Source organism: Staurois parvus, unplaced genomic scaffold (genome assembly GCF_062004578.1).
Source record: "Staurois parvus isolate SC_StPar_1 unplaced genomic scaffold, SC_StPar_1.0 ptg000694l, whole genome shotgun sequence".
Lineage (NCBI taxonomy): Eukaryota > Metazoa > Chordata > Amphibia > Anura > Ranidae > Staurois > Staurois parvus.
This window is the reverse complement of record NW_028318490.1, coordinates 1,975,302-1,995,645: the sequence shown is the minus strand read 5'-3', so window position 1 is coordinate 1,995,645 and position 20,344 is coordinate 1,975,302. Positions and strand designations below refer to the sequence as shown.

Sequence of the window (20,344 nt, the reverse complement as noted above, 5' to 3'; positions counted from 1 at the left end):
AGCCAATAGAAAACTTGTGGGGTGACATCAAAAATTCAGTTTCTGAGGCAAAACCAAGAAATAGAGAAGAACTGTGGAATGTAGTCCAATCATCCTGGGCTGGAATACCTATTCACAGGTGCCAGAAGTTGGTTGACTCCATGCAACACAGATGTACAGCAGTTCTCAGAAACAGTGCTTATACAACTAAATATTAATTAAGTGATTTCAAAGGAGAGCAAAACCTTCAAACATTTTTCAGTTTATATAGTGAATGTTTGAGTTTGTAAAGAAGAATACAAACACTGCTATTTTTTTAAACAGTCTAACATTCACTTTTCTTCAATTGATTTTAGAGGAACAACACAAAATTGACATATTTCTCTTCATGGTTTGATTTGGAATAGAATGTGTAGTGTTCCCAATGCATTTGTGTGTATGGAAATAAAAGCTATTAGAAGGATTTTGAGCTTTATTCACTTTTTTCAACACACTGCTATTATTTTGAACACAACTGTATGTCATTTTATTGTCCTAAGCTTCAGCTTATAAAATATATAATGTCTGGGGGTTCTAAGTAATTTTCTAGCAAACAAATACTAATATTAACGTGTGAGAGAAATGTCAGAATTGGCCTAAACTGGAAGTTTAAAAAAAACTGTAATAAACTTAAGGCGGAGTTCCACTCACCCTGTCAAAAAATAAGTCTACAGCTACAAAAACTGTAGCAGCTGACTTTTTAAAAACAGCCACTTACCTGTCCTTCGGTACCGTGGTGTGTCCCCCGCAGCCCGTTTCACCAGCCGTCCTGCATTCCAGGAGGCTGGCATCTTCAATGTGGGCACCTGGCTGTGATAGCTTCACAGCCGGGTACCCACTGCGCATGCGTGAGTAGTGCTGTGCTTCATGAATGGTCCTGTAGTCTTCTGGGACCTGTCATATGTCCCAAAAGACTACAGGGAAGGAGGACACCACCTATTTCCGATCACCTAGGGGATCGGACTGGAAGTGGGTACCTGTCAAATTTGGGTACCCGCTCCCCCCCGCCCCCCGAAAGGTGCCAATCCTTAATGGGGAGCAGGGAGCAGTCCTTAAAGCGGAACGTCCCCTTTTGGGAGGATCTCCGCTTTAACCACTTCCCGCCCAGCCCTGGCATCCCTTTAATGCTACTGTTATGCTTGGGGGAGTGGACAGTGGTCACATGATTGGGAGCCAGCTTCACTGGCTACTGATCATTATTGGGGACCAGGGGCTGTTTCTGACAGCTCGGTTTCTGTGCTGAGAGAACACAGTGAGTGCTCCCGGCACAGAAACACCAACTGCTCAGTGACGCATATGTGCAGCATGTTGGCATTGAAGCCCACCCTTTTGCTGCCACGCATATGTTTTATGTGGACAACAGCAGTTAAAAGGAATCTATGATCAGAGCATACACTTTCATTTTATAGCATCAGCATTGTAATAGCAATCAATGGATTTATTTGACAATCCAGTAGAAGCTTACTTGAAAAATCTCCTTTCATGTTGTGAGTGCTGCCTTGTCTGCTGGTCATCACTTTCCACAATATCCTGCATGCTTTTCAGATTTTCTTCTGCTGTTCACTTTCAGCTTCTAAGGACTACATATCCCATGGTGCCTGGCTGCCTGCAAGCAGTGATTCCTGTAGTTTTGTAGAAGGCTCTGTGAATTATGTGACACAGGAGTGCATATCAACAAACCATACTGAATATGTGTCACAGAACTGAAGGAAGTAAATGTGTGGGGATCTTCAAAAAGTAAGTTTACAAATTTCAAGATTATTTACATTAATAGGTTCAAGCTAGAAATAACTAAAATACAAGGTAGAAATTATTATATCTATAGCATTACCCTCTTGAGGGCTGCTAGATTTGTTTGAGTCCCCCTAAACTCTGTACAGCCAGGCAACACGCATTTTCCACACTTGCACACTAAGAGTCAGTAATACAGTCCTTGAGCTGATTTTTAGTTGTTTTTAAGTAGGTAACAACTTGAATGGTGTCTAGGGGTATATGGGATGCCCAAGGAACTACAAACCTCTTAGCAACAATACTGTACAAAAAGTGGATCCGACAATAAGACTGTCTCTTTAAGCAGCACTAAAGTCCCCTTTGGTGTACCTCCTCAGACCCCAGATGAATCCTTCCTCTTCAGTTGGTTGGTTGCTGTTGAAAACATCTTAGAATCAATTACCAATTCAAAAAAACCTATTTTATACGCTGATTTTTTTTTTTTTATTGGTGCAACGTAAACGGTACAAATTTGTTCATACATTGCTAGTGATGCAACCAAGTAACTATATGTACCATCTAAAAATATACAAAAAAAAAAATATATATATATATAATATTTTTTTCTCAGGAATTTGCCAAACCATATTCAAGCTATAGTTCTATACTGGATATGGGCTGAAAGTGCACACTCTCAGGTTTAATTTGAGGGTATGTACATCCAAATTGGAGGAAGGGTTTAGGAATTACAGCTGTTATGAGAAGCCATCCCCTCTTTTTCAAGGGACCAAAAGTAATTGGACAATTGAATCAAAAGCTGTTTCATGGCCAGGTGTGGGCTACTCCTTTGTTATTTATTCATCAATTAAGCAGGTAAAAGGTCTGGAGTTGATTCTAAGTGTGGTATTTGCATTTGGAATCTATTGCTGTGAATCTACATCATGCGTTCAAAGGAGCTGTCCATTCAAGTGAAACAGGCCATTGTAAGGCTTCAAAAATGAAACAAATCCATCAGAGAGATAGCAGCAACATTAAGAGTGGCCAAATCAACAGTTCAGTACATTTTGAGGAAAGAAGAACACACTGGTGAGCTCAGCAACATAAAAAGGCATGGACGTCCATGGGAGACAACATGGATGATCGCAGGATCCTCTCCATGGTAAAGAAAAATCTATTCACAACAACCAGACAAGTGAAGGACACTCTCCAGGAGGTGGGCGTATCATTGTCAAAGTCTGCAATCAAGAGAGGACTTCACGAGAGCAACTACAGAGGGTTCACCACAAGGTGCAATCCATTCATAAGCCTGAACAATAGAAAAGCCAGATTAGACTTTCCCACAAAACCTCTAGAAAAGCCAGACCAGTTCTGGAAAAGCATTCTTTGGACGGATGTAACCAAGTTTAATCTGTACCAGAATGACAGGAAGAAAAAAGTGTAGATAAGGCTTGGAACAGCTCATGATCCAAAGCACACAACATCATCTGTAAAACATGGTGGAGGCAGTGTGATGGCATGGGCATGCATGGCTTCTAGTGGCACAGGGTCATTGGTGTTTATTGATGATGTGACAGAAGACAGAAACAGCCGGATGAATTCTGCAGTGTTTAGAGATATACTGTCAGCTCAGATTCAGCCAAATGCAGCAAAATTGATTGGACTGTGCTTAACAAAACAGATAGACAATGATCCAAAACACACTGCAAAAGCAACCCAGGAGCTTTTGAAGGAAAAGAAGTGGAATATTTTGCAATGGCCGAGTCAATCACCTGATCTCGACCCAATTGAGCATGCATTTCACTTGCTGAAGGCAAAACTAAAGGCAGAAAGACCCACAAAGAACAACTGAAGACAGCTGCAGTTAGGGCCTGGCAAAGAATCAGGAAGGAGGAAACCCAGTCTTTGGTAATGTCCATGGGTTCCAGACTTCAGGCAGTCATCGGCAGTAAATGACTCTCAACAAAATATTAAAAATGAACATTTTATTTATGAATATATTCATTTGTCTAATTACTTTTGGTCCCTTGAAAAAGGGGGGATGGCTACTCTTAAGAGCTGTTATTCCTAAACCCTTCCTCCTATTTGGATGTATATACCCACAAATTAAACCTGAGAGTGTGCACTCTCAGCCCATATTCATTATATAACTATAGCTTGAATATGTTTTGGTAAATAGCTGAAAAAAACTAAAATTGTACCTGTGTCCAAATATATATGGACCTACGTGTGTGTATGTATGTATGTCTATATACTGTGTGTATATATATATATATATATATATATATATATATATATATTATATACGCAGTTGTGCTCAAAAGTTTGCATACCCTGGCAGAAATTGTGACATTTTGGCACTGATATTGAAAATATGACTGATCATGTTAAAAAATGCTCTTTTATTGAAGGATGATGATCATATGAAGCCATTTATTATCAAATAGTTGTTTGGCTCCTTTTTAAATATTAATGATAACAAAAATCACCCAAATGGCCATGATCAAAAGTTTACATACCCTGGAATGTTTGGCCTTGGTACAGACACAAGAAAAGCTAAATACACATGTACTGTGATAAACTTGACTGTGTGTATTTAGCGGCTTGTATTTTTTATATTTTAATTAGTAAAATGTTAGTTTGCCTTTAAAATTATTGCTTTGCTATGAATTTGTAAATGGCTTTTGCAATTTCCTAATCTATCAGTGCCCCATAGCACACTCATATGACTATGTTTATTGAGTCATTTAACATGCTGGTTAGTGGTGTCAGTTTCTATATCGGTGGCAAGTTATTGCTGATGTGTTATCTTTTACTGGAAGATCCTGTATACCCCAGGAATGTCTCTGTTTTTATTATTAATGAAGTTTGATCTCTGACAAACACATAAACTGGGATTGTTGTGCAACTCTCTGCTACTTTCTAATAAATAAGGAATCTTAGCATCCACACATCAAGCCAGAGACACACAAAGCCAGACATGTCACTGGAATCGGTGGGTAGATGGTATATTATTATATTGCCTATATTATTGCCGTTGGTAGGTTTTAGTATACGTGAGCCTATGTGTTTTTGCTTTGCCCAGCTTGGTTGCAGTACTGTTATCAGATACTCCTGTTAAGCTAGCCATAGATTTGTAGAACTTCAACTAACATGTGTAGGAAAAGAATGTTGTAAGAAAGTTTGTTCATTTTTATATTTAGTCAAATCAACCTTCAATTTCAACTGCAGTGATGAGAAAATTCAAAGTAGGATGGTAAATGTTTCTTGAATGAATGAATTTCTAACAGTGTATGTGTTTTTTTGTTCAGTCCATTCATTCCAAAATCAAATGTTTAAAAGCAAACAAAATCTTTTGAACATTAGAATTTTCACACAAGACTTTTCCTATGAATTTTCATCTTAAATTCTATCCATCTATTCCCATCCATTGGAATACACTGATTGTTTTTGCTGGCTATAGCTGGCGATGCTGATCGAGTGGGGGAAATCCAACAGGGTGAAACAACTTCTGTACAACCCCCCTGCCCATACATGGATTAAAATTTGTCTGGTCCTCGCTGAACCAGACGTATTTTGATCCATATATATGGGCAACTTTAGTCAATGCAATTTGTGAGGATATGGAACAAAGAGGCCTCACTTTAGTATTAGGACTTGGCTTAGGTGAATAGATTAGTGTAGGGGTCAGAGGTTAAGTCTAGAGATAGTGTAAGGGGGAAGGTTTCCTGCTAAGAGTTTACAGCTACTCTGCATCTTTAAAAAAAACATAAAAGCTAACTGAAAACCTCTGAATATGTAAGTAGGCCATACACTAATAGAATTTCATTTGGAATATTTCGTTTTAGGAAAGGTCATTCAATTTTCGAAACCTAACTGCAATCAAAATTATGGGTTCTTTACCACAGTGAGAAGAAAATTCAGAGGAGCAGGATGAAAAATTTTCTTGCACAAATTTCTAAAACCAGCCAATTGTGGATCGAAATTTGGGCAGTTCAGCAAGGACTGGCCAAATTTCAAATAGTATGGGCAATCTATTGATTGACTTGTGTACAAGCAATCTGTCAGGTTTTTCCTGAGCAGGAAGGCTCCCAAATGGTAGAATACAATAGCTCAGCGGGAGTGATTCCCCATCCACATTGAATTAAGCTAGCCATAAATGGTTCAAATCTGGCAGATTCGGCAGGGACCAGCTGAGATCTGAACCATCTATGGGCAAGCTGAGTTACTCAATTCGATTGATGTACAACTTGGGTACAACCAGCATGTCGGAATTTTTATGCAATTGTTACCAGCTGCTATAGCCGCTAGCGATAATCACTGTTTTCCCAGCAGGGACATTTCCGACCCAGGGCCTCCCCCGCCAGAAGCTCCACTGTGTTGGTTGGGGAATCGAGCAATTACTTTTTTTTTCCCTGCAACCCATGGTTGCAGGAAAGAGAATCGCACCATCTATGGCCAGTTTTTGTTTTTTTTTCGTTCAACATGCTGATTGAACCAAAAAAAAGAAAAAGAATCATGTATGGTCTGCCTAACAGTATATGCATTTTTATTATCAATTTACTCAATCAAATGTTAAAAGCAAACAAAAATGTTAAGTAGTTTTGAAGTACATACATCAAGCCATCATATGTACTGAGAATTTACACATATAATCAGACAAACTTTCATCCAGTGATTTACCAGTGTGGTGCTAGCAGATGTAACCACAGTGCACGGTGGAGAATGCAGGCATCCAACACTCCCTGAATTGGTAAATACTGAAAACTGCTAGTGGCCTTAACATTTGAAAAAAGTAGAGTTCAGACTTGCCTCAAAGAGATACATTTTCAGAGGCTTCTATTCCAGAGAAATATAAGCAATTTAAACACACTTTTTTCTTTTTAAGTCTCGGTTCATACTACTGCTACCTGAAAGTCGTGCGACTTGCAGTGCGACTCTGCCAGGCGACTACTTTGAAGCAACTTTCAGTGAATGCCTGGGTAATCTTCCTGTAATGTCGGATCCAAATCACATTAATATAGATGAGGATCCGACTTGGAGGCAACTTCTATTAAAGTATATAGGCACAAGTCAGATAGAAATCGCAATGAAGTAGTACAGGAACCTTTTCTAAAGTTGGAACGACTTTAGTAGTGCTAATTAAGACAGCTCTCATTGACTAACATGGGATTTCACATGTCATATGGCTTGGGGTCTCACAAGTTGGATCCCGAGTTGCGGCAGTGTGAACTGAGCCTAAATGTAAGTTTTGCTGCTGTAGGTTATATACATCGCACAGTTGGACCGCTTCACAGGCAGGGTCAGGGCATCCCCTAGGCATGCTATTTAATAGAATTTAGCATTTTTATTATTTGACTTTGGGCATTAATAAAATAAAGTTTATTGCTTTGGCACATATTACCTATTAACTACCTTACCCTCACATTCTACATTACATTCATTGATACCCCACATCAGGTGCTTTCCCATAAATAACTGCTCCCTGCGGTAGAATCTGTATCTTAGTACAGAGATGTGTCATCCTAAAATGATAATGCATTTCTTAGCCAGGTGGAAAAAAAAAACTTAAGTCGGATCCTTTTATCAGAGAAAAATCCACACAATAAAATATTTTTAATTCTGGTTAGCTATTTAATAGAATTTTTCATTTTTATTTTTTCACTTTAGGCATTAATACACTAAAGTTTATTGCTTTGTTCACCAGGGCAGTGGCCAGCCACCCATGCCAATTGTTTCACAATCCCTTTCCTATTAACCTAGAAAATGGCCATTCATTTTTGTTTTAACATTTGGCTCCCATTGACTTCAGTGTTGTCCAGTTTTGGCACCCAGACTTTAGTAACATTCCCCAAATCTGTCTAAACCCAGGTATCTTCAGCTGATCACTATCGATTACAATTGTTACAAGTTTTGTAAACCGATAAATATATTACCTATTAACTGCCTTACCCTCACATTCTACATTACATTCATTGACACACCACATCAGGTGCTTTCCCATAAATAACTGCTCCCTGCGGTAGAATCTGTATCTTAGTACAGAAATGTGTCATCCTAGAACAATAATGCATTTCTTAGCCAGGTGGAAAAAAAACTGAAGAATCCTTTTTTCAGAGAAAATTCCACAATCTAGGTGCAATATATACCCATTCCACAACTACCTCTCGCATCCTCGAAGACCATTTGTCACAGTATATATACAATTATCCTGGGTACTGACAGAAATGTGTGATTTACTGGTTGAGGGTAGTGATGAACTGAGCCTGCCTGAGTTTGGGTTCATGCAGGTTCAAGCCAACATTACTAAAGGGTGCAAAATCCAAACACCACTGAAATCAATGAAAGTAGAACATTAGGGAAAAAAACAGTTCTGACAACTTTATGGGCTAATAGGCAGAGGATTGTCAAACAAATGGCAGGGGGGAGGCTGGTCACTGACTTTTAGGAAATGTTCCAAAGAAAAAAAATATTTTTTTAAGTCTGTTTGGCTATTTAATAGAACATTGCATTTTTATTGTTTCACTTTCGGCATTAATAAAATGAAGTTTATTGCTTTGGCACATGTTCACCAGGGCAGTGGCCATCCATCCATGCCGTTTGTTTCACAATCGCTTTCCTATTAACCTAGAAAATGGCCATTCATTTTTGTTTTAACATTTGGCTCCCATTGACTTCAGTGTCATGCAGTTTTGGCACCCAAACTTTAGTAACATTCACCAAACCTGTCTAAGGCTAAGTTCACACCTATGCAGTTTGCGTTTGATTCACTTCTGCAGTGCTTTATGCAATGCATTATGCGTTTTTGCACATGTGTTTTTGACGTGTTTTTGATTAATTTTGCCTTTTTTTATTTTGCTTGTTGCTAGGCAGATTAAAACGCAAAATGCATTAGAAACACACTATGTGCTTTTCTGTAGCGTCTCTATTGAAGTCTATAGAACCACAAATGCAACGTTTTGCATTTTAAAAAGTCCCTGACTCTTTTCAAAAGACGCACCGGGTGAAAACGTGTGAACGTGTCCCATAGGAAACCATATTTTTTTTTTAAAGAATATTTATTGGGTTTTCACAAAAACACTGCAAAGTGGCGAGTACACATATGACATATATGTAACTGTAACATCATATCTGACTAAGAGGGTTGTGATGCAGCAATCATCAAACACATATTGTAATGAAGGTAATTATGAGAAAACACTTATATATCACCGGGTTAAAAGGTTTGCATATACGGATAAAATAGGAGGAGTTCAGTATGAGGGTGATGAGAAGATGGCGGGTGTGGGGAGGAAGACAAAATGGTATCGAGTAGTGATTATGAGTTAAAGAAAGAAGGTGAGGTTGTGATTTACATGAAGAAGTCTAAGGTTTGATGCTTGAGATGTACATAGATGTCAATTGATGTCTGCCACTAGCTTACAAAAGGGGGTAACTCAAAAAGGAATGAACTCGGGAAAGAAAACGGGGGTTGGATAGGAGGATAATAGATAGAAAAAAAATGTATAATAACAGAATGTATAATAAGAGAAATATTAGAATATGGAAGAAGAAGAAGGGGACTAAAGGGAGAGGAAGAGCAAGACAGCTAAAGGTGTGAGGGGGAAAAGGAAAGGCAGGTGGAGTAGCTGAGGTTCTAGGTGAGAAATAGGAAGAGCGAAAGACAAGCCAGGGAAAGGGAAGAGGAGGGGGAGGGAATATAAAGGAAGAAGGGGGTATTACCCAGGGACCCAGATAAGCTGGAGACAAATGGAAGAAGGATAGAGTAAAAGGTGTATAATTTGGAGTTGAGTTTGAAGGAAACCATGTTAAATGGACTACTGTGCATTTTCGCAAAACGCTGCGGAAAAGGTGTGAACCTAGACTAAACCCAGGTATGTTCAGCTGATCACTATAAATTACATGTATTACAAGTTTTAGAAACAGATAAATAAATTACCTATTAACTGTCCTACCTTCACATTCTATATTACATTCATTGGCACACCACATCAGGTGCTTTCCCATAAATAACTGTTCCCTACGGTATCTTAGTACAGAGATGTGTCATCCTAGAATAATAATGCATTTCTTAGCCAGGTGGAAAAAAAACTGAAGTAGAATCCTTTTATCAGAGAAAATTCCACAGTCTAGGTGCAATATATATCCATTTCACAACTACCTCTTGCATTATCCAAGACCATTTGTCACAGTATATATACAATTATCCTGAGTACTGGCACAAATGTGTGATTTACTGGTTGAAGGTAATGCAACACACCTTGGGTTGCCTTGACGTTTCTTCAGGGGTGCCTCAGCAAACTGCCTAAACATTGCCCAAAAACTGTATGCAAGCCAACGGATGGATCAAGCCTGCCTTTTAGTTACACAAAGCCTCAGGTTTTCATTGTGCACCATTACAACCTTCTAGCCGCCAGCATCCTAACAACCAATGATGCCATCAGTTAATATGGAGAATGACGGTCGCCTACATGGCATCCTTGTTTGACACTCCCCTACCCCTCTCTGTTAGTAATAGGGGCAAACTAGCTGAGTTGCAGAGAGAACTTGAGGGAGAAGAGAAACATTGGAATACTATTCAGTACCGGTGTGCAAAAATGTATTTGCATTGAAAGAATAAATCCCCCTAAAATTGGGTGTCCTACATGTGTGGGTGTTACTAGGTAAATAGGTAAAGCTATTAGAATATTTTTTTACATTTTAGAGTGGGGTGCCTTGAGACTGTCTATAATTTTAAAGGGTGCCTCAAGATTGTTGATAATTTTAAAGGGTGCCTTGACTGAAAAAAGGTTTAGTGTCATATGTAAGGATACATAGCTTAAAACAGATCCTCATAGCATAAAACCATATTAAAAGCTTATCTTTTATTTTAAAATTGCACTTACAGGGAACAAGAGCATCAAACAGTGGCCTCTAAATCAGTAACAAAAATGTAAAAAAATTCTTTGATCTATGAAGGGCAAAAATCTGTAAGATCATTAACACCAGAGCAGGGAGTATTGTACGTATGCCTTGTATATGGATTAGAATTTAAAATGCGAGCATGGCTATTTCACTGCAGGTAACAGAAGGGTAAGGAACAGCCTGCGATATTACTAATATAAAACCTTTGTCATCTCACCAATAACTAGTGGACAGTAGTGATGTTCGAGTCGAACATCGGCTGTTCGTGTGTTTGGCAGGCTGTTTCGCCCGCCTCACCCCACAATGCACTGCACTCTGACACTACATTGTGATTGGCCAAAGCAATGTACCTGACCATAGGTCAGGTGCAATGCTTTTGTGACATCACCGCTAGTTTCGCCCAGTTGTTTACATCTGACCAGCAAAAATGTCAGCAACAAGTGCTTGGCGGGTGCGAACGGGTTGGCAGGCATCAATTTTTTTTTTTATTTCGGCAAGTCGGCGTCATCACGACAACCATGGATGCTGTGATTTGCGATGGATTACAAAATGTTTTGGGCTTTTTTTTTATTAAATAAAAAAACTGTGTATTTATTCACATGTTACACTTTTTTGGCGAATCAGTAGGGGTACTATCTACCCCATACTCATTCACACGGGGGGGCGCGCCCAGGATCTAGGGGCCTCCTTGTTCAGATTCCGATACGTCACCTCCTGCAGACCCCCACAACCACAGCCAAGGGTTTTGGGGAAGAGCCCCCCCCCACACCCCAACTACTCCCCCATGTTGAGGGCATGTGGCCTAGTACGGTTCAAGAAGGGGGGCACTCGATCGTCCCCCCCTCTTTCCTGGTCTGTCAGGCCTGTGCTCGGATCAAGGGTCTGGTAGGAATTTAGGGGGAACCCCACCTTTTTTTCCCCATCTCTGGGGAGTGGAGTTCCCCTTAAAAGTCCTAACAGGCCTAAGGGGCCTGGTATGGCTTTTAGGGGGAACGCCACATGCTTTTTTTTTTACCGCAGGCCGTTTTTGTTTTTATAAAAAATGTCAGTCCTGCTGCAGCAGGTTCTATACATTGTACAGATATGCAACTTTGTACAGATATGCATGCCCTCCAGGCATGATATTTAAAGGGATTTTTCCTTTTTTGTTTTTTATTTTTTTTTACTTTAAGCAATGAAAAATGACTGCCCCTTTAAAAGCTGTACTTTTTGAACATTTTTTTACACTGATTCATGTCCTTCAGGGCAGTACTCAAGTCCCCATACCCCTTTTATGGCCAATAACTTGCAACTAACAAGGTCGAGTCCCATAGACGTGCATTAAGTTTGAAGTCTGCAGCTCATAAGGTCGAATGTTCAACCGCGAACAGAACAGGGGGGTGTTCGGCCCATCACTGATGGACAGTATACTGCCCACTTTCTTCTACATCTCTGCTTATAATAAACATAGAATCCAGTTGTGATCTAGACCTTAGCAAACAAAATCCAAAATCTGAGTGGATCTGAGTCACAATTTTATTAATGGGGCTAATTACTTTTTTTTTCTTATTTCAGTATTCCACCTTTACAGATGGAGATATCATTGAAATCTTGCAACCTGGACATCGCCACTGGGCTGTGTATGTAGGTGATGGACATATTGTACATTTAACAGGTAGGTGCTTAGGAGGAACCATGCATCCTAGGTAGCAATAAAAATCAAGGCGTGAAAAAATTAAGTTCTGTGTTATAATTATTGTCAAATACATTCTAAATACACTAATTTCAAAGATATTTATCTCTGGATCTCTGAGTGTAGAACACACAATTGAAAATTTAGATAGTGTGCTTAATACCTCACATTTACAAATATACTTTAATGTACCTTTGGATGAATAAAATGGTTTTTAGCATACCTGATCTCTAAAACACCCTTCAGCTAAAAAAGATTAGAATGCTTAAATAATTGGAGGGTTCATATCAAGTGTGGTCACCTTCCAAAAGTTAAATATCTCAATTCTGACTGATAAATAGATATCTTTGTTCTGCTCGGCTATCAAATTACTATAAAGTCTTGGGAATTAATCACTGCTCAGAATCATCCACTTAGGTTTGAGATTTTTTCTTCAACAAAGCAGTTAAGGATACACAACTAAAAATCCAAAAAAAAGATACTAGAGCTTCACCTGCTGACTGCAGAAAAGAATGCAAAATATTCATAATAACATATTCATAATCAATATTTTAGATTTTCCCAGACAAAAAGATACATTTTTAAATGTATTTTTAGTCCTGACCATAATAATAATAATAATGAAAATAAGTACAAAATCACTTTACATTCTCTTCAACTATGTCCAAAACACATATCTATTTATCTAAAAGAGCAATAGTTTTATGGGAAAGAAGAACCTCCTCAAACACAGCATGAGTTGCTAGTTAGGTAATTCCTTCTAAAATTGTGGTAGCATGTGAAAACCCATTGTTAAAAAGTCATTTCCTGTCTACATTAAACTTGGATCCTTGTCTGAGACAACTGTTGAAGTCGCATGGAGTCCACCCCTCTATTTTCTATTGGAATCCAAGATTTCGCATATTATACAGAACACTAGTTGCAGGTAAGATCTCATAATGTAACTCGGCTAACACGATAACTGGCTCTAAGAGCACTAATAAAAAATAGTGCCAAAGGGGGCTCAGGCACTGCAACACACAAAAATGTTCAGTAAACTTTAGGTTAAGATCAGAAAATCTTAATAAAACCTGAAGAACACATATTTACATTTTTTTAATGAACTTGATTTATCTGTTAGTCGTTTATATTGATTTAGACACCATTGTGTGTTCCCAGGCAGGATTATTGGTAGTGGTGATGATGCTGTACATGGAGAGTCCAATGTTGTTGAGAAAACTACACTGGAGACTGAGGCAAAGGGATGCAAGTATAAAGTGAACAACATTCATCATGACCTGACCCCTGTGCCCAACGATGAAGTGGTAAAAACTGCTCTGCAGATAGTGGGCGAGAGTAAACCCTATGGGTCCAGCTGCCGAGATTTTACTTTTGAACTGAAATATGGCCGTGGAAATCTGGATATTGTAAGTGTAGTTTATGACTGAATTTTACCAGCATATACTGTGTGTGTGTGTATGTGTATATATATATATATATATATATATATATATATATATGTGTGTGTACAGTGCATCCAGAAAATATTCACAGCACTTAACTTTTGCCACATTTTGTTAGGTTACCTTATTCCTAATTGGATTAAATTAATCTGTTTCCTCAACATTCTACAAACAATACCCCATAATGGCAACGTGAAAGAAGTTCGTTTTGAAATCTTTGCAATTTATTAAAAATGAAAAAAACACATGTTCATAAGTATTCATAGCCTTTTGCTCAATACTTTGTTGAAGCACCTTTAGCACCAATTACAGCCTCAAGTCATTTTGAGTATGATGCTACAAGCTTGGCATACCTATTTTGGGCAATTTCTCCCATTCTTCTTTGCAGTACCTCTCAAGCTCCATCAGGTTGGATGGGGAGCGTTGGTGCACAGCCATTTTCAGATCTCTCCAGAGATGTTCCAGTGTGGGCTCTGGCTGGGCCACTCCAGGACATTAACAGAGTTGGCCCGTAGCCACTCCTTTATTATGTGGGATGTGTGCTTAGGGTCGTTGTCCTGTTGAAAGATGAACCGTCGCCCCAGTCTAAGGTCCAGAGCGCTCTGGAACAGGTTTTCATCAAGGATGTCTCTGTACATTGCTGCATTCATGTTTCCTTTGATCCTGACTAGTCTCCAAGTTCCAGCCGCTGAAAAACATCCCCACAACATGATGCTGCCACCAAAATGCTTCCCCGTAGGGATGGTATTGGCCAGGTGGTGAGCGGTGCCTGGTTTCCTCCAGACATGATGCTTGGCATTCAGGCCAATGGGTTCAATCTTTGTTTCATCAGACCAGAGAGTTTTGTTTCTCATGGTCTGAGAGTCCCTCAGGTGCCTTTTGGCAAACTCCAGGCGGGCTGCCATTTTCCTTTTACTGAGGAGTGGCTTCCGTCTGGCCACTCTACCATATAGGCCTGATTGGTGGAGTGCTGCAGAGATGGTTGTTCTTCTGGAAGGTTCTCCTTTCTCCACACTGGAGCTCTTTCAGAGTGACCACGGGTGCTCGGTTACCTCCTTGGTTAAGGCCCTTCCCCCTCGATCACTCATTTTGGACGGGCGGCCCGCTCTAGGAGGATTCCTGGTGGTTCCAAACTTCTTCCATTTATGGATGATGGAGGCCACTGTGCTCATTGGGACCAATGCTGCAGAAATTTTTCTGTACCCTTCCCCAGATCTGTGCCTTGATACAATCCTGTCTCGGAGGTCTACGGACAATTCCTTGGACTTCATGGCTTGCTTTGTGCTCTGACATGTGCTGTTAACTGTGGGACCTTATATAGACAGGTTTATGCCATTCCTAATCATGTCCAGTCAACTAAATTCAATTTTGAGTGTCATGGCAAAGGCTGTGAATACTTATGTACATGTGTTTTTTTATTTTTAATAATTTGCAAGGATTTCAAAACAAACTTCTTTCACGTTGTCATTATGGGGTATTGTTTGTAGAAGGTTGAGGAAAAAAAGTAATTTAATCCATTTTGGAATAAGGCTGTAACAAAACAAAATGTGGCAAAAGTTAAGCGCTGTGAATACTTTCTGGATGAACTGTATGTGTGTGTGTATATATATATTATATATATATATATATATATATATATATATATATATATATATATACACACTCACTGGCCACTTTATTAGGTACACCTTGTTAGTACCAGGTTGGACCCCTTTTTGCCTTCAGAGCTGCCTTAATTCTTGGTGTCATAGATTCAACAAGGTGTTGAAACATTCCTCAGAGATTTTGGTCCATTTTCACATGATAGCATCATTCAGTTATTGCATATTTGTCGGCTGCACATCAATGATGCGAATCTCCCGTTCCACCACATCCCAAAGGTGCTCTTTTGGATTGAGATCTGGTGAGAGTGGAGGCCATCGGAGTACAGTGAACTCACTGTCATGTTTAACAAACCAATTTGAGATGATTGAGCTTTGTGACATGCTGCGTTATTCTGCCGGAATTAGCCATCAGACTACATGGTGTGGTCTTCTGCTGCTGTAGCCCATCTGCTTCAAGGTTCGACATGTTGTACATTCAGAGATGGTATTCTGCATATCTTGGTTGTAACAAGTGGTTGTTTGAGTTACTGTTGCCTTTCTTTCATCTCAAACCAGTCTGCGCATTCTCTTCTGACATCAACAAGGCATTTTCATCCACACAACTGCCGTTCACTGGATATTTTCTCTTTTTCGAAACATTCTCTGTAAACCCTAGAGATGGTTGTGTGTGAAAATCCCAGTAAATCAGCAGTTTTTTAAATACTCAGACCAGCCCATCTGGCACCAGTGACCATACCACATTCAAAGTCACTTAAATCCCCTTTTTTCCCCATTATGATGCTCGGTTTAAACTTTAGCAAGGCTGATTAGTAATTTGTGTTACCAAGCAATTGAACAGGTTTACCTAATAAAGTGGCCGGTGAGTGTATATCTTCTCCAGAATACTTGCCAAATATTGTCTGTGTTTTTTTCATTTGGTATTAAAAAACATTTAAAATGTCTTTTTAGTTGTTTGGAAAGAAACATTATTTTAATATTATTTTTGTTTATTGGTATTGTGAAAGTCTAAGCCTGACAAAGAGAGTAGTAAACTAAAGTACACCAACAAAAAAGTTAAAGAGTAACTCCACTTTTGTTGTAAAAAAAATAAATAAATACTCCCCTTGGTGATCTATGTACATTGCAAGGTTTTTAACAAACTTTGTTACAGATTCCTACCTGTTTCTGCTCTGAAGAAAAAGTTGTACATTTCACCCAGTTTTTTGGATACTGATTGTGAATGGGGGGACTAATTCATGTTTATCAGCTGGTGCACTTGGGGTGCTATTATGAGAAAAGCTGTGGTATCTCCAACTCCTTTAGGCAGCCCATGCTCACTCAACCCTCTGATTGAATGAAAAAACTGACTTGATTTCCCCATACACACATTTGATACACTGATCAGCACTGCCAGCTATAGTCTGCAGCACTTATCGAGTGGGGAAAATCCATAGTGCCCATAAGTGTATAAAAATTCAGCTGGTCCCTGCTGAATTGGCCAAATTTTGATCCATGTACGACCAGCAGAATTTCAAGTCCATCTGCAAATTGAGAGCTACAACAAAGGGAGCTCTGTCCTTGATTTATGCCTCTATTTGAGGCTGTGCTTCTGCACTTTTACCTTCATATTGTACTGCTGGGGCACAGGACCTTTGTGAATCTTTAACTGAAGTGGATTGGGTGCCAATTTGACAGATGATCTCAAAATGCTCCCGCAATATACAGACTCTGGAGAACGCATATAAGGTCCTAATGAAGTTTCACACTGGCACGTATAGCAAAATACATTCCAGGTTATAGCCCACTTTGCTTCAGAGGCTGCAAAGCTGAAGGGGTCATGGTTCATATCTGTTGATCTTGCCCAGTAGCTCATTGCTTATGGTCCAGAGTATATAACATGATCTATTCAGTTATACTTCTTAATATTAGGAAAAATCCAGGTGAAGCTCTTCTCCATAGACAACTTGTAATGCAATGCTGGATACAATAATGCAATGCTGGACACAATAACCAAAAGCAAGTCATATACACACAATACACAAGTACGTTTAACCAGCATTTACACCATTAATTATTCTAAGCATGTGAGAGACCCACTACCGAATGAACACATGCCCTGGCACATCATAGCATTCACTCAACACTCCAAGAAATAACAGAATCCAACTGCAGTATTCTTGCACTGTCAAAACCTCAACTTTTATTATCACACAACATACAGGAGGATATATCTTATAGTCATCACAATCTGCATAATAACACACACCAATAATAATGTGAGTATTACAGCATGAAATAGACATATTATTTGACAGCGTCACAGCATAGAATTAATACATTACCAAAGCTATGGGAAGATGGGAAGGGACACACCCCATCATAACCATAATGCACTGGGAGTCACGGGAAGCCATAAACGCGACCAATCGATGAGCCCATACAACCTTGGTAAGTTTCCCAGCGTCAGAGCATCCCCTTTCTCATAGAAAGGCCCCCACTTGACCTCGTTCAGGCTCCTCGTTTAAAGCCCTGTTTCTGGCAACTTTCCCGAACTGGGCGGGTGCCACTCCCACTCCGGGAGGAGCTAGCAGAAAGGTTCCCTGAGGATAACAGAGTCACGCCCAGCCACTATACTGAACAAACAACGTTATCTCGCAATATCACACTTTTCTTTCAAATCAGCTTCTTAACTACCCTAAACTTACAGATTTCTAACTTCTCAAATAAGTAGACATCTTTAAATGCAAAAACAAGTTCTTTTCTAATTTAAGGAGTCTAATGTAACATTTCTAGATGTCACAAACACGTTCAATCTCACAAACACTTCTTATCTGCTTTAAGCAGTACAATGTCTTGTGACTCTGTTCCTTTAGCCTAGAGAAATTATATCAATGTCATTTCTCATGCTTCCGGCATCGGGGCAACAATGCTTTATTGTAAAAATTCCCCAAGAAACAAAGGGTCCAAGGCCAACACATTTCATAGGCATTAAACCACTCAAAGACGTACCACGGCGGTCACGTGCCTTCATTTTGTTCTTTTTTTTATGACAACAAAACAGACTATACCTATGCGTGGAAGTCACCTTCACTGAATTTTGAAGAAGTTGAGTGCAGGATCCAGGGATTCTTTATAAATGAAAAATTGACGTCAGTGCTTGAGGACAAACACAACAAATTTCTCTCCATTTGGCAGCCATGGCTTGATTATTGGCCAGTCTCTTGCTTCGCTACTAAGCTGCTCCATCTTTATTTGGGCGCTTACTGTTGCCTCTCCCAGGTGCTAGAGGGGCATGCTTGCTGGCTGCTTATCCCCTGTGGTGAAAGCTCCTTTGACCTCCCATATCCCCCCCTTTTTTTATTCTATTTCTCTCTCTTCTTTTATTCTTTTCTTTCTATTATTCACCTTCTCTGTCATCTGGAAACTTTTCAGGTCCACTTCCACCCAAGGTGTGCGATGGAACTTTCATAGGGCTCCTGCCACCCCATCGAGCACCTGCATGTGCACGTGGTTATATTAATAGGGGTTAGGTTACACAACCCATTTCATGCTTTCTAAACTTGATTTGTGTGTGATCCTTACTGCACTTCAGTGTAACTTTGGCTCCAAGCAACTATTTGATACTGTTGTCATTTTTCTGCTATTCATGTACCCCTGTGTGGGTGACCCACTCTAACATATTATATTTTGAACTATGTCTTTGCCCCTGTTTGTGCATTGTATACTCAAAAACCTTTCCAATAAAAGCTCTTTGGTACCAGAAAATGAAAAGTACATTTTAAGAGCAATAAATTACAATATGGCTTGTAAAGCATTTGTATGTGCTATATTTTTTTACTTGCTATATTTTTTTTTGCATGAAAGTGGAGTTACCCTTTAAGGTAGCTCAATATAATTTGAGGTAAATTGTAATTTTCATGGTTATTATTCTACTATTATTCTTCATGTGCACCCGTAAAGTTAGAGTAATGGTCTTAATAATGGAATGGGAAGAAAGAAAAATATAAACTGATTGAGACACTAAAGATGTCTGGTTGTCCATTATGGTCAATGTCACTATGTTTTTGTATTGCATTCATTTGAACTGACATTTATATCTTAATTTCCAGATAATTAGGAACCTGGCACCCATTCCTGGAGAACTGACAATAGCTGCAGCAAAAGGAGTCCAAACTGTGTTCTCAGCCATGGACTCTGATCTTGTGGGTTCAGTCGCAGCCAAGGGAGTCGATTTAGCAGGCCAAGGACTGACAGCGATGTCTGGAGTGCTGGGAGCAGCAGCTGGGAAGAGCATAGCTGCTTTTGGCAACATGCTGTCTGCAGGAGCACAAACATTGGCTCCAATAGTATCAGCTAATGTAGATGCTACTGGCTATGGTACCATGTTGTTGACAGCAGCTGATTGTATGCCACCATTGGCAGAGTCCTTAGTTGCTCGATCTGCAGAAGCAGAGGAAGCCACAGCTACTAGTGTTAAACAGCTAGGATCTTATATCTCTTCAAGTTCATCAGTGGCAGGGTCAGCTGTAGCCACAGGCTTGTCTTGGTTAGGTTCAGCTTCTGCTGCAGGAGCATCCAGTCTTGTCAGCTATCTCAGATCAGGAACAGAGCAAGCCAGTGTTGAGAAACAGATAGCTACTGAGCAACCTGAGAATCCTGACATACAGAAATAAGTGCATCTTTTACATATCTCAGAATGTAGTTTACTTTTTTGTTTGTGCTTTATCACCAATACTTAATATGGATCTTTATGTATAGAATAAACTTTTCTGAAACCTAGGATTGATTATACAATCCCTTCATCGCTTAGATTAATTCACATCACTAGTGGTGGCAACAAACGTCACAACTGGAACAGCAGATGCAAATGTTAAAAGAAAAGTATGACCAAAGCTTATTTGGCCATATTTTGTATGTGGGTCTTGGGAGTGCACTTACAGTGGGGCAAAAAAGTATTTAGTCAGCCACCAATTGTGCAAGTTTTCCCACTTAAAAAGATGAGAGAGGCCTGTAATTGG

General features: G+C 39.5%; 1 protein-coding gene across 1 annotated transcript; it reads left to right on the top strand.

Annotated features, from left to right (window-relative positions):
• Positions 1-4,599: 4,599 nt before the first annotated feature.
• Positions 4,600-20,105, top strand: LOC149446175 (uncharacterized). Its single transcript, XM_089652791.1, has 4 exons — positions 4,600-4,720; positions 12,184-12,283; positions 13,460-13,707; positions 19,436-20,105. The coding sequence occupies exons 1-4, from the start codon at positions 4,706-4,708 to the stop codon at positions 19,997-19,999; spliced, it is 927 nt and encodes a 308-aa protein (XP_089508917.1). The 5' UTR covers positions 4,600-4,705; the 3' UTR covers positions 20,000-20,105.
• Positions 20,106-20,344: the final 239 nt, after the last annotated feature.

Excerpts from the sequence above, each read along its gene's own strand:
- LOC149446175 (XM_089652791.1), top strand. Across the intron at positions 12,284-13,459 it reads ACATATTGTACATTTAACAG|GCAGGATTATTGGTAGTGGT; the intron begins GTAGGTGCTTAG and ends GTGTGTTCCCAG. Across the intron at positions 13,708-19,435 it reads GCCGTGGAAATCTGGATATT|ATAATTAGGAACCTGGCACC; the intron begins GTAAGTGTAGTT and ends CTTAATTTCCAG.